Source organism: Podarcis bocagei (genome assembly GCF_964188305.1).
Source record: "Podarcis bocagei genome assembly, chromosome: 5".
Taxonomy (NCBI): Eukaryota; Metazoa; Chordata; class Lepidosauria; order Squamata; family Lacertidae; genus Podarcis; species Podarcis bocagei.
Genome location: NC_138129.1, coordinates 50,613,831 through 50,628,978, shown reverse-complemented (window position 1 = coordinate 50,628,978; position 15,148 = coordinate 50,613,831). Strand labels below are relative to the sequence as shown.

Sequence of the window (15,148 nt, the reverse complement as noted above, 5' to 3'; positions counted from 1 at the left end):
CTGGCCTGAACCTTGCAACTATGTGATCCTAGACAGGGAAGAAAGGAAGTGGTTTCATCACCCAACAGAAACCAGTTGTCTTTGCCTCAGGCTGAGGTGGAAGAGCAAGATGTGGCAACCTCCTTATATTTTAACCTACTATAAATAGGGGCCTTGGGTTCAGCTTCAAAAACTGGGGTGTAATTCCCCCAAAGACTGGACTTTGTGATAAGAAAAGTGAAGGGGAAATGTGCCTGAGATTAAATATACTTAAGGCAACAGGAAGTAGAGGGAGGAAAGGTAAGAATGAGATAACCAGGACTTTAAGTGATTGGATAAGTGTTTTGTGAAATTTCTCTAGGAATGCAACACCTGCAGTTGAAGTACTTAATCAACAAACCGTTTCTTAGTTTCACCTAACAAGAGCTGGACTCTCCATGTAGAGCTCATTGCGTGTGTGGAATAGTGATTATTTCTGTCACTAAGTCTTTACAAAATGCATGGGATTTCCATGAAATGGAGCTATGAACCTGATTACAGATGTGCAGTGAATATTGTTTAATAATATAACAGCAGGTCCTTTTGCATGATTTCATGGGAACAATGCACGACCACTGGGTCTTAGTATTTCATGTTGGTGTTGGGGTGTGTATGTGTTTTTAACAGATGGTTGTGAAGTTTTGAAAACCTGTGCCAACTGGAGGTACTGGTTTTGGACCTTGATTTTTTTTAGCACGGGTGATATTTGGATCTAAATTGGTGAACATAAGATACTTAAATTTATGCAATTGAAGAAAATGGGTTGATTTGTTTTTTCATTCTACATATCTGTCTATAATACATTTAATTCTTAAAAGACTGAACTCATAGGAAATTGCATAACAAAACAGGACAAAACTGGAGAAGGCTAATAAACCAAATTGTGTTTGTCCTTCAATGGGTTGAGATGCAGCAAGGTCATCTCCCCCCCCCATGTGCCCAGTTGTGTTTCAAGCCACAATGTTTCCCTGCCCCACAACCCCCCTGGAAAGCCTATTCATTCAGATGCTCATCTGCACAGCAGCTTCTGGGGTAAGTCCACATTAGAAAACTGGATACAGAGTAAGTGGCAATAAGACTGAAGGGGGCTTGAGGAAAAAATGCATCAAACAGCAGTATTTGTCAAGAATCTATAGGATCGATAAGCATCATGGCTGACATCACGTGAACACAGCTTCAAAAATTCCTGGATGTGGAATAAGTGGTAAAGTGAATATACCCCCCCCCCCCGTTATGCAGAAAAACTGACCGAAGAACACTAAGCACACTTCGTGTGCTGGAGAGAGGGCTTCTCATGCTCCGTATGGATGGTTTTTCACATCATGTGGATTATTTAATGGGAACTTGTGGCACAAACATGCAGCTTGCCGACAGGACGTCCTGTGTTGGGAAATTAACACTGGTGAGCTGAGGAAACCTTGAAACCAAATCTGATGCTTTCTCCAGTGACATTACATATTATCCTACCTACTGAATAAAAAGGGTGCTCCTTTCTTTAGGGATAGAATTCACTGTTATTCAGTTGTACAGGGCGATTTTGCATTCTTCTGCAATGAGGCAGGGCTAGTAGAGTCCTCCTGTTGTGCTCCTGGCCTGGGCTGCTCACCATCCGATACACCTGTCTCAGGTTACCTCTCTCTCCCCCCACCCCCCGCCCGGCCTTCGTAATCCTGCCTTGCACAGAAATCTTCCCACAACTCTTAAGGCGTTCTCTTGGCCCGGCTTCCTTTTGGTTTGCTAGAGGTGTCCCTCTGGTGTTCAGATGCCCAATAAAGCAGATCAAGGTTTGGATTTTATATAGTAATCGTGTCCCATTTCTCCCACCGTTATCTAAACATAACAGAACTTAAGTCATACTGCGGCCCACAGAGGTCTCCTCCCCTGTTGATATGAGGCTGGAAATAAGCATTCTGCTGTAACCAACAGAATGCCTGAGGGACATGGCTGCTGCTGTGAGTGCTGGAAGGAAGACCGCTCCCTGCGGCAAGGCCCATTTCCACCTGGCCTTTTGGGCAGGGCCAAGACTCACCTTGAACAGCTAAAAGAGGCTTCTGGGAGGCTGGAGAGGCATTGCTGGAACAGCTCGGGTTGGGGAAAGTGGCTAAAATGTTTTAAAAGTTTCCCATTTTGGTTCCTCTGTTTTATTTTTGTTGGGTTGGTGTTGGTTAAATGTTTAGTTGCGGTTGGGGGTTATTTTAATTTGGGTATAACTGTAAACTGTTTGTTGTAATTGTTGTTACTGGTTTCTATTGATTTATTTGTTGCTTGTATAGGATATTTTGTTTTTTAATGTTTTTGCTGTGTTTTTATATATGTTGTAAGCTGCCCAGAGTGGCTGGGGAAACCCAGCCAGATGGGCGGGATATAAATTAAAAAAAATTATTATAATAGGTTGAGAGGTGTCCTTCGCTGTGATGTGTGTGGTGCCCCAAACAGTTCCTCTGGTTTGCAAAGGGGCTCAGAAAGGCCAACGATCCCTGACATACACGCACTCACCCTACAGATTCAATCGCTTGAAGGCACTGGGGCAATGAAGTCTAGGAGTTTTCAATCCAGGCAAACCTTCGGAAACAGTAGCAGGTGGTGGAAGGGAAGCATTTGCAAAAGACGGGGAGTTTGGTAGCTGGCACCCATTGAGGTTCCCTTGCCTTGCACCCCCCCAGGAAAAATGAAGGAACAGTTGTTATCTTTTGCTCCTCTCAAATGCAACAATCCCCCAGAGCAGGGGTCAGCAACCTTTTTCAGCCGTGGGCCAGTCCACCGTCCATCAGACCATGTGGTAGGCCGGAATATATTTTGAAAAAAAATATGAATTCCTATGCCCCACAAGTAACCCAGAGATGCATTTTAAATAAAAGGACACATTCTACTCATGTAAAAACATGCCGATTCCTGGACCGCCCATGGGCCGGATTGAGAAGGCGATTGGGCCGCATCCAGCCCATGGGCCTTGGGTTGCCTACGCCTGCCCCAGAGTTTTGTTTCAGAAATGCTACAGCGCCATCTTCTGGCAACTTCACAACATGGCATTTTGCAATTATTTCATGCTCCACAAGTTTTCTCATCTCTGAAGCATTTTTAATTCAGGAACTACTTTACTACCCTTACTATACTGACCTTCCACCCACCACAAAATCCTAAAGTGGCAAGTTTCTTGTTTCCATTTTGCAGCCGGGAGACAGTCGGACTTGACCACAGCCACAGAATGAGCCCATGAAGAGTGGGTTCGAACTCTGGATTTCCCAGCTCCAACTCTTTAACCCCAAGGCTGTGCTTAAAAACAGGCATAGGCAAACTCGGCCCTCCAGATGTTTTGGGACTACTACTCCCATCATCACTGACCACTGGTCCTGTTAGCTAGGGATGATGGGAGTTGTAGTCCCAAAACATATGGAGGGCCAAGTTTGCCTATGCCTGCTTAAAAACAAAGAGTATTTTTAGTTTCATCTAAAACAGCAAACACGACATGAATTTGCCAAGATAGCCTCAGAAAGGAGTTTGGAGCAACCAGCTAGCACAGTCGGTGCTAAGCTACTATTTGCTTGCATGTAGGCACTCACCTTCTACTTCATGGGTAGGCAACCTAAGGCCTGGGGGCTGGATCCGGCCCAATCACCTTCTCAATCCAGCCCACAGACGGTCCAGGAATCAGCGTGTTTTTACATGAGTAGAATGTGTCCTTTTATTTAAAATGCATCTCAGGGTTATTTGTGGGGCCTGCCTGGTGTTTTTACATGAGTAGAATGTGTGCTTTTATTTAAAATGCATCTCTGGGTAATTTGTGGGGCATAGGAATTTGTTCATTCCCCCCCCCCCATAAAAAATCGTCCGGCCACCCACAAGGTCTGAGGGACAGTGGACCGGCCCCCTGCTGAAAAGGTTTGCTGACCCCTGTTCTACTTGATACAGCACTGGGCATTGGATGGAGTTCATTCCCCACCCCAAGTTGTGAGTCATTGCTATGTCTTAAAAAGCAACGACGACAAAGTGCACTAATTCATGCACTCAGTGAAAGGAGACAGGAGCACTTATGTGGATAGTAGCCTTGCATTTTCATAAACTACCTGTCTCCACCAGCGAAACAGGCCCCAAATTGTTCAAACTACTGCCAATATATATTTATGCAAGCCTGGGTTAACTACAGATATCACTATAAAAAAATTCCTTCCAGTAGCACCTTAAAGACCAACTAAGTTAGTTCTTGGTATGAGCTTTCGTGTGCATGCACACTTCTTCAGATACACAGATACACTGTGTATCTGAAGAAGTGTGCATGCACACGAAAGCTCATACCAAGAACTAACTTAGTTGGTCTTTAAGGTGCTACTGGAAGGAATTTTTTTATTTTGACTATGGCAGACCAACACGGCTACCTATCTGTAACGGTACAGATATCACTGTGTGTTACATAACGCACCATGTACAAATTAAGAGCGGGTATTGGGGTAAGGGAGTCCAGCTATCTGGAAACCTCCCGTTTTGAACCAAGTCCACATTCCAGTCAACCTGGGGGTGGTCATGATTGTTAGCTACTGTTTTATGAGCTGCGTTCCAACCTTATCTGGTTGTGCTCTAGGGTCAAAATCCACGAGCTCACATTTTCTTAGATAGGCAATCCTAGCTAAGTTAGATACCTGTTTTCAGTTCTGTACTGGTCTACCACTTTAACTTACAGGGATACACTCCCGACTCACCACCCCCACAAGAATTGTCTTCAGTGAAATCATATGAGAATATCCCAGACCTCTCTCTCCTGCCTTCTGGAGAGAAAATAGACCTTTAGCAATGACATTCTGGGAGCGGGTTAATGTCTGTCTTTGTAACAACACAAGCAGCAATTCTTGGCTCTCTGAATTAAAGCACCAACCATGTGTATTTGATGCATTTTCTATAACTTGTATACATTTATATTTTTGAATGTTTAACATATTAATTCATTTTTTAAAAAAATCATTTCTTAACAAGGAGTAGTTGCCCTGAAGTCCACAAAGACATGGTGTTTATTGCTCAGTTTGCAAAAGTGTACAATTGTCACGGTGGCATTTTTAGACTTTGGTCCTTAGATGATTAATGTCCCGCATAAAACATACTCCATCCTTGTGTGGAAGCAATCTGAGCAATAGCCCTGTGTGTGGTCTATAAGTCATCCAAAGGAATAAGTCCATTCAGTCAGAAACAACACAGAAGACTTACTTAAATAATCTTTAATGATGGATCATGCTCATGTTTGATAGGATTTCTAACATCACATTTCAGCACAGACAAGCAGATAGTTTATCCAAACTACATCAAAATTATCAAGAGTGTGTGATAGGAGGATGCAGTGATTGCCAGGGGGATACGGGTTTCATCTCCATCTGACAACAAAGCAAAAACTAACATGGTGTGTGCCGCACCAGATACCAAAGAGGAGCAAGGCAGGTTGCGGCAAGGAAGGAAGGAAGGAGGGAGGGATCTGTGGGGAGGGGAGAACCCTCTTGACATAGACCAAGGTACATTCAACTCCCTGAGTCGAGATTCTGTTATCTTCACAAAGATACAGACCAAAATGCTGTGGCTCCGATCCGCAAAGGCTAGCTGAAACCAAGGCAAAACACCTCCACTGCCCTCTCCAAGTACCCAAACAAAAGCACAGAAGTAGGGGAGGAAAGAAAAAAAAGGTTTCCCCCTTTCAGGCCATGGAGGTGAGATGCCAGTCATACAAAGAAAACATTTTGACCCTCTAAGAATTCTCCCTGTCCCTCTTGTACACACACAAACACACCGACACAAAGGAGAGCAAGTGCCTGTTTCAGAGGTAGAAGCTCAAGGGGAAATCTACCCAGTCTTGGCACACTCCATGTACTACTTAAAGCAAGGCACTGGCTGCAGTATGGATCTTCAGATTTTGGTCCACAGCAGCCTAGAGGGAGGGCTCCGCAAGCTCCCTGCCCAACCTTAGAAAAAATAAAAACCCCATTTCTATTGCTGCTGCCCATCTAATGTTTAGCAAACGCATTTTTCCATTGAATCAAAGCTGCTTGCAACTACAAGGTCAAAAGTGCCTTGGCAACAGCAAGGGAGAGGTGGCGCCGTGCAATCAACTCACCACTGAGAAGCCTTTTTTCGTGAGCAATGCAGACTTTGCCCGAGAGTCTGAAAGGAGTGAGCAGTGTCTGAGACTGGTCTGCTACTCCAAGCAGCTGTGCTCACGAGGAATTCCTTACTGCGACTAGTTGCACACAGACTGCTAAGGGGGCCACAGAGACCCAATATGTCAAGGATGGTGAGCTGCCCACAAGCAAGCTTCAGAAGCTATGTGATGGTGAACAGCTTGGCCAGACATCTGGGGGGGGGGGCTTCTAACCGTTATGAACCTTTCACAGGACAGGACTCAAAATGGAGAGCTGGGAAAGGCACGGATCCATGTTCTTCTGCGCGTTTCCATTTTGAGTCACATGGCTTCAGCAGGAAGTATAAGTTACTGCCTGTTGCCTCCTTGAGATTCATTACCCATTTGCAATAAGCAGGAGGCATCAAAGTCAGTTCCCAGAACAGCAGCAACTTTGCTGGTGAGAAAGCTAAACTATTTCTATGGCATGTTTCCTTGCCAAATGTAGAAAGAAGATCTTGACATACATGTGCATTATGCAAGGGCAGACACAAGAGGCTGTTCTCCTCAACCCAATGCAGAGAACAAAGGAGGTTGTCCATGTGGTCTATGCCCAAGCGTGGCAAGGCGTACTGAGAGCTAACGGCTCTCCCCAAGCTCAAGCAATTGGCAAGAAACTGCTCTTTGACCCAACAGGGTGGGGTTTAAAAACAACGCTATTCTAGAGCAGGGAGGAGGAGTCAGATTTTATTTGGAACAGTGATACTGAAGTGGGCACCATTTTGCTGATCTACTCCCCAAACAGCAGAAATGTTCCAAGAGAATAATACAAATATGATGCAGACACTGTTTTTTGCCCTGCTCCTGGGCTAAGGGTGGCATGTGGGGTGAGGGGAGGGCACCAGTTTAGATCAGATAAATGGATTAACACATGCAGTCTCAGTGACACTGATCCAACCAATGTTTAAGGTGTATTTTTTGGTGTTTTTTTGTTTCAAAAGGACATAAATAAAGGAATACTCAAGATGGCTGATCACAGAATGCCCATGTCACATCCATTTCAACCTTAAGGCAAAAGCCCCTGCTAGGATGGGTGTTACGGCTCCTCTTGTTACACTTAGATAAAGACATCTTTGTTACATGATTGTAGAGAAGGACAGACAAATGCTAAATATGCCAGTTACCCGGCAGGCTACTTTCTCTTTATCCTGCTGGGCTAGACTCAAAGGCCCACTATTCCCCAGCCACTCACAGTATTTTGCCTCCTAAGGCAGGGGGGTTGAGAACTGGCACTTTCCCCAAGCAAAAGACACCAGAGTTTAAGGGCTTGAGACAGAACTCACCACATGGCCACGCTGTGCACTGAAGGCTGCAGCACGGAAGAGCTGCGCCAACATGCTGCTCTGATAATAAAAGGCAGGGCTGCCTAACCAAAGAGAAATAGAGATAGAGAGGATGTTTTATTGGCCAATGAGAAACTCCAGCTGCCAGCAGCCAAACAGAGGACAAACAAAAATCCTACGCACCAGAAGGCACCACCACTCTGCTCTATCCCTTGGCAGAGCCACACAAACACTCACAGCATCTCATTCCAAATACAACTGGGACACATGCTTCCATGCTGGTGCTTCATTTGGCCTCCATGCAACTGTCGCCAGGCGCCTCTAAGGTCCACTCAGCAGGTCTCTGCCACAGCCTTACTCTTTGCTGTCCAGCCTCTGCTCAAAATCAGCACTGCCAACATCTGCAGGATGCTCTTCCCCCTTTCTAGCACTCATTCTAGAGACCCCAAAAGGAATTTCTCTGACACCCCCGCCTCCATTGCCCCAGCAGGTTACCAAGTGCAAAAAAAATCCCAACCCATTAATGCCTTTCCAGGAGATAATAGAAGATAACAAGATGCTTAAAAACCAAAACACAACAGGAAATTAAAACGGTCCATGGGGCCGGGGTGAGGTGGGTGGGTTGGTCAGGGTCTCTTCATGCTTGTAGGACAGCCCCACCTTGGCAGGCCAAGAAGGGGATGGAGGGGAGATTGTGAGCCGGCCATTCTTCAGCGAGCATCCAGGCTGGAGCTCATGGTCAGAAGGTCTTCCTCCTGGATAGTCTCCAGTTCCTCCGTCTGCACAGCCTGCGTGATGAGGGTCAGTTCCTGGGAAAGTGTCTCATAGCGGTAGGCCACCCGGATGTCTGGCACATTGGTGCGCCGGATGTCGTTGCCCTCAGGACCCTCCTTGTGGTAGTTGTGCCCAAGCCACTGGCTCTTCACCTGGGCAAAGAAGAAAGAGACCAATCCATTGTTAGGACAAGCAACAATTTATGCTTTTCCACTGTGCCATTCAACTACATGGTAACATCCTGTGCCCATGAGCACTTTAATCAAGGCTAGCACCAAGCATAAAATCCCAGGATACCTTTGTCTGTCTTTAAGCAATCTGTAAAAAAGAAACCTTAGAAAACAAAGTCCTGTGGAAGCTGTAAAGAGCTGGCAACAAAACTGAGCATACGTCTGGGCTGCTAGGATAATGGGCTACATCTCCATAGTTTCTCATCACGGCTACAATGCATCTTTTGCAAAAGTAAAGAAAGGCAGCTACATTTATGGTTCTCTATACCCTAAGAGAGAACTTATCCTCTGAGTGCCATTCCTTATGAGGCCAAAATGGCACCTTCCACATACCAAAGACAGGTTATCAGCAGACCTGGGGGTGAAATGTCAATGTTTTGCAGAAGTACAAACCCGAATGGGTAATGCAAGAATAAAAACAGCTGATTAAGGACTGAACATGCTCAATGAGCACAGAATAGCGACTGACTACTGGGTAGATGGGCAGAACTTGAAAATCGGGGGGGAAATGGAAAGGAGCACCCTTGAAAATGGCAGGAATCCTGAACAGGAACACTCCAAGGTGCAACAATTCCTTATATTGCAAAAGTAGGACGTCTTTGTGCAGACATCTCAAAACCTAACAAGGGCAGAGAAGGAGACAGATTAGAACCACTCTTTGATTCCCGCCTCCTCAAATCCCACAGGGGCAGAAAATGTGAGCTGCTCTCAGCTGGCCTGGACTGGAAGAAGAATCCTTTTGGTAAGGAGGGGGACTTCTTTCACATAAAAGGACTGCAGTGGTATTGAGTTGGGAGAAATTGAGCTCAAGAGGCCACAGGCCACAGGGGCAGCATTATCCAAAATCAATTCCCTCTCCCATCCACCAGGGTCTTATTGGCAACCAGGAGGACAGATCCTTCATTACTTAAACTTAAAGGGTCACAAAGTCCGGAGAGGAGCAAGGAGGTTACAGAATATCCACCTCATGACACAACTCCTTCTGAACTTAATTTCTCCCCTTTCAGAAGTGGTCATGCTGCAGAAAAGGCCACAGAGTGGAAGGAATTGGGCTGAGAAGAGACCCTCTGGGCCTGATCCCAGCCACTGCCTTTCACAGAGCCCAGTTGTCACATGACAAATACAAAGATCTTCAGCTGGAGCCTGTTCATGTTTGTGTAAAGGCACAGCTGGGCAGGAGGCAGTTCTAAACTGATCTTAAATTTCCAAAGCTGGAGACATCAGGCCATGAATCGATACGGGGGGGGGGGGGGTATTCTTGTGTACTGTATTCTCTGAGAGGTTAGGGAACAAATGCAACCTCTTTTCAAGAGGGAAAAAGATGTCGCCTTACCTTGTGGGAGAAGCCACTCATGAGCACACTGTTGCGTGCAAGTTCGCACATATCACAGGAGCTGAGCTTCCAAACCTGTGTGGCGATGCTGTACTCTTCCATCAGGGGTTCCTGTAAGAGATGGTTTTGTCAGTCAGGCTGCATCATGGACTATACTGCAGATGAGAACATACAGTGGCCCCAACAAGGCAGGACTTTGAGGCAGGTGTCTAGGGTCCCACTCAGAAGAACAAGCAGGAGGGTCCCCCAATGAAGCAGGGCTGTCTGACATTTTGAAAGCAGCAAAGTTATACACATTGTCTTCAAAAAAGGGCACCTCCACATAAACTCCAGAGCCTAAAGTAACCTACTTGCACCCTCTGTTTGTATATAAAGAGCATTAAGACATGCCACTGAGCTAGGTTTGGAGATTCTGAGATCATGGGGCATATTCTGGCTACCCTACCGCAATTCCTCTGTACTAGACAATTAGGAGAACAGAATGTACTAAGAAAATTAGGACAACGGCATGCGGAGAACATAGCTGAAAAGATGGAGACAGCTGAAGCAACATCTCCTGTAAATACAGTTCAGTTGTAACCCTGGCCTGGCCTTCCGCTACTATCCCTCCAGGCTGAAGCAAGCTCAACACTACAGGCTGACTGCTACGTTCTTGCTCTGACAGCTGTAGTGGACAGGCATCTGTCCAGACAACTGAACAGTCACTAGGTGGCAGCATTCATGCTGACTTGTTGAGAGGAACTTACGCTGTGCTTGCACAAGCAGAAAAGGAATTAAGAGGAAAATCTGCCTACAAAGTGGAACCCAAGAAATGTACATATATGACCAAAATGGAGACAGAATATGATTCCCACCCCCCTCCAGCCAAGAACAGTTGCTAAAGTTACTTCTGAAGTCTTCCACAAGGTCCCAGCCCTCAGCTCCAAGCTCTATAAGCGTCTGCCATGCAGAAAAGACATTTAACTGACTGCTATCGATACATCTGGCTAGGTAGGAAGGTGAAATGTAGGGCTTCTCCAAGGTAGCTTGCTCTGAAATGCTACCCATTCCATATGTAGGCGAGCTGGCAGATGAAGTGGAGGAGATTCAGTGCATGGATGAGGTATTTGGAGAAGGGCTTTGGCACTTCTTAGGCACGAGGGGATGTCTTGGGGCATGCCAAACCTCTGCAAAAAGGCCTAGGCTCTACGTGAACTGAGATGTAACTTATCAGAAACATTCAAGCAGATTTTAAACTGACGCTCCTAGGGAAAAGCCAACAGGAGCTGGGAAGCATCTGCTTCAGGGTGAGGGTGAAAATGTTTCTGAGCATCCAAGTTAGTAGAATTAGGCAACAAGCACAGGACAGGATGGGAGAAGCAGCCAAAGGACCTCAGGGGGAAACGGAAGAAATGTGATAATGCTGTGAGATCTTCCAAGCCAAGTTAGGGGTGGTGGTGGGGGGGGGAAGGAACTGGAATGCTTGCCGCTAAAAGGAGAAGATTGCTATAGTGGGCATAGCAGAAGCTTAGTGGAATGGAAAGGACCCGACCAAGGTACAAGAAAGGAGATTCCAATTATACATTAGGAAGGACATTCTGACACTAATTGCTGTTCGACAGTAGAGCACACTGCCCTGGAAGGTGGTACTTTAATCATGGCCATCTGTCAGGGATGCTTTCGTTGTGATTTCTGCATTGAAGGGGGTTGGACTGGGGGTACCTTCCAACTCTAATTCTTTGAAAAGAACCAGTGGAATACAGATTACCTCTGCATACAAAACTTTACAAGGAAAGGAAAGGCTTGTCAAAAAAGCATTTTGCTTGCAGTGGGTAGTGGGTTTTTTTTGTTTTGTTTTGTTTTTGCAAGGTCAGAAGGTACATGAGACAGGTAAATGGATGCCATCTGCCACAGGGTCATGGCCTCACTTGGCCTCCGCGACATCACACTCACCTTAGTGAAGTGGAACTGCAGTGGGTCATCTGTGGACAGGGAGACCATGAGGCCCCGAGAGAGGTACTCTGGCAGAGGGTTTCGATGGTAGCTTAAGAAGAGGCTGTTATTGCTGAGTGGGGACATGGCAATGCCAATCTGGGCCAGGTAGTAGAGGTACTGCAGCACAGGTGCCTATGGAAGAAATGCAGGGTTAGGAGGTGGGCAGCACATCTGGGGAGTGTTGAGCTTTGTCAAATCCTTGGCTCAGAAGGGAATAGCAGCAATACCCAGGATGTGCTTCCTTCAACGAGTTCAGAAGGCTCATGAGATGCCAGGGACTGAAGCGGGAAGCTTCTGCATGTGCTCTGCCACCGAGTTTGCACATGGGCGCACACACTCGTTTTCCAAGTGTGCCCCCCTCCCCTTCTTACTCTCACCTTGCGGAGCAGGAGGCCATGTGATATGTTCTCAGACAGCATGAAACCAGATACCAGATGGTGGATGGGCCCTGCCTCTCCACAGTGGGGGCGCAGCACGAAGGTGTGAAAGCCTCTCTTCCTAGAGAACCAGCAGCAAAACACACAGTTCAGTGTCACTTTATAGTGCCTTCATTTTATCTGCCTATTTATTACATTTATATCCTCCCCAGGGAGCCCAGGGTGACAAACAACAAGTGATAAAACAATAAAAACAACTTAAAAACTATTCCAACACAGATGCAGGTTAGGACCAACCTCAACTTAAAAGGCTTTTTGAAGGAGGATGGTCTTCAATAGATGCCTAAAAAGACAACGGAAATGGAACCTGTCCAGTGTACATGGGGAGGGAATCCAAAGTGTAGGTGCAACAACACAAAACTCCCAATTCCTATATTGTGCGGACTTCCTGATAAAATCGCATCTTGCAGCAGGCCCTCAGCTGCAGAACAAATTGATTGACTGGGTATATAAGGAGTGAAGTGATCTTTCAGGTATCCTGCTCCCAAGCTGTAAAGGGCTTTATGCACCAAGACCGGCATCTTGAACTTGGTAGCTAACTAGCAGCAGTGTCTTTCTTTTCTTTTTCCCCAAATTTTTTTTATTGATTTTCCAAGATTTTTAAACAAACAAACACCTTAACTGTACTTAATCCAATCTTAGTAACATTGTTAAGTGACTTCCTCAAATCCCCCCTAGCTGAATTTCAGTGTATTTCCTTGTAACAGTTACAGATAGGTAGCCGTGTTGGTCTGCCATAGTCAAAATAAAAAAATTCCTTCCAGTAGCACCTTAAAGACCAACTAAGTTAGTTCTTGGTATGAGCTTTCGTGTGCATGCACACTTCTTCAGATACACTGAAACAGAAGTTGCCAGATCCTTCTATATAGTGAGAAGGTGGGGAGGGGTATTACTCAGAAGGGTGGTGGGAATGGGAGATTGGCAGATAGCTGAGATGAGCCTGTTGACGACTCTTAACGACTGCAATAGGTCTTACAGGAAAAGGCAAGGGGTGAGAAGGTGAAAAATGGCTTAGTAATGTATAATGAGATAAGAATCCAATGTCTTTGTTCATACCAGGTCTCTCCATGGTTTTGAGTTTGGTAATGAGTTGCAATTCAGCAGCTTCTCTTTCCAGTCTATTTCTGAAATTCCTTTGTAGTAAAACAGCTACTTTGAGATCTTGTATAGAATGTCCTGGGAGATTGAAGTGTTCTCCTACAGAGAAACCAGTAGGAGAACACTTCAATCTCCCAGGACATTCTATACAAGATCTCAAAGTAGCTGTTTTACTACAAAGGAATTTCAGAAATAGACTGGAAAGAGAAGCTGCTGAATTGCAACTCATTACCAAACTCAAAACCATGGAGAGACCTGGTATGAACAAAGACATTGGATTCTTATCTCATTATACATTACTAAGCCATTTTTCACCTTCTCACCCCTTGCCTTTTCCTGTAAGACCTATTGCAGTCATTAAGAGTCGTCAACAGGCTCATCTCAGCTATCTGCCAATCTCCCATTCCCACCACCCTTCTGAGTAATACCCCTCCCCACCTTCTCACTATATAGAAGGATCTGGCAACTTCTGTTTCAGTGTATCTGAAGAAGTGTGCATGCACACGAAAGCTCATACCAAGAACTAACTTAGTTGGTCTTTAAGGTGCTACTGGAAGGAATTTTTTTATTTCATTGTAACAGTTTTCCAAAACCAATTTTCTCATAAAATTAACTTAATCACTTAACATCTTTCTTTCTTTTCATTTTAACTTTAAACATGTTATTCTCTAACATCACATATTTCAATCCTAGGCCTATCTGGTATTTGCAAGTTTTTCCAATTAAGTTATCTTAGCATATTTAACTAAATAGTCTTTGAATTTCATCCATTACTGGCAGGAGTGTCTTTCTGTGGGAGGAGTAGGCGATGAGCCGTTAGAATGAGAAGTGGAATGGAAACCGGGATCCAAGCAACAACATCGAAGGTGTGAAGCTAACGCAAAACCCAGCAGCCACCTCCAAGGACTCTGTGCACCTGCTTATCTAATAGGGCACAGTGCTGCATGATCTGTCAGCAGGCACCCAGTCTTTGCTCAGAAGGTTGAGCAAAGAGCCTTAAAGGGACAGGACTAGGGAACCTCAGGCCTCTAGACCTCTCTGTTCGTCTCTGGGGGCTCTGCTCAGGTCACACTGCTTACTGGCCCTCTTTGACGTAGGAAGGAATGGATGCTTCTCTGGATGGAGAACAGAGACGGGCATGCAGGGGCAGAAACCAGCCTACTGTACAAAGGCAAAACCCGCTTTTGCCTCTGGCCTCACCCACCACAGACATGTGGATGCCAAAAGAGAATGTGGCCCTTGGGCTGTAAAGGTTCCCCACTTTTGCCTTTGGAGCTAGCAGGGACAGGAGTACCATTCCGGAGTCTCATCCATGTATACTGGGGGGTGGGAGGTAAGAAGAGAGCCTCCTACCTGCGCAGGTGATTCAGAACCACCATGTTAGCATATGTGTAGTAAAGGTAGTAGGAATAGGGTGGGTTGTCCTCCTCCACCCAGTTCCCAGGCAAGGGGCTGTCTAAGTTGAAGATGTGGTGCTCTGGCTTTGATTCGTCATCCACGCTGTCAAATCCATCCACCTGCCCATCAAGAAGCCGAGGGAAAGGAAGGAGAGAGAGAGAGAGAGAGAGAGAGAGAGAGAGTGAGGATGAGATGGTGCCACTTATCTAAAGATTTTCCACTCCATGCAGAAAACTGAGGATTTTTCTGAATCCTCTCGCTCCATGCAGAAAACCTGCTATACAGGTTTTGGTGGCAGAACTTACGTGCTCCAAGAAGAGGTGCAGCTCTGGGTGGCTGGCAGGGTGGATCGTAGCTTCGAAGAGGGGCAAGAAGATGTTCTCCAGCATCTCCTGGAAGTTGGCCAGCTGCTTCTTTGTCTTGTACACATCGCTATCGGAAGCAGAGATACA

General features: G+C 45.8%; 1 protein-coding gene across 4 annotated transcripts in view; it reads right to left on the bottom strand.

Moving 5' to 3' along the window:
- Window positions 1-5,207: 5,207 nt before the first annotated feature.
- The window catches only part of AMPD2 (adenosine monophosphate deaminase 2), a 49,621-nt gene continuing 39,680 nt past the window's right edge, over window positions 5,208-15,148 (bottom strand). For all 4 annotated transcript variants that reach the window (XM_081194161.1, XM_081194160.1, XM_081194162.1 and 1 more), the window contains 6 exons: window positions 15,002-15,128; window positions 14,652-14,815; window positions 12,141-12,261; window positions 11,722-11,895; window positions 9,790-9,900; window positions 5,208-8,378 (listed from right to left, as the gene is read on the bottom strand). In XM_081194161.1, coding sequence (XP_081050287.1) covers window positions 8,163-8,378; window positions 9,790-9,900; window positions 11,722-11,895; window positions 12,141-12,261; window positions 14,652-14,815; window positions 15,002-15,128 — 913 coding nt within the window. In that variant the 3' untranslated portion in view covers window positions 5,208-8,162. The remainder of the gene's footprint in view (window positions 8,379-9,789; window positions 9,901-11,721; window positions 11,896-12,140; window positions 12,262-14,651; window positions 14,816-15,001; window positions 15,129-15,148) is intronic.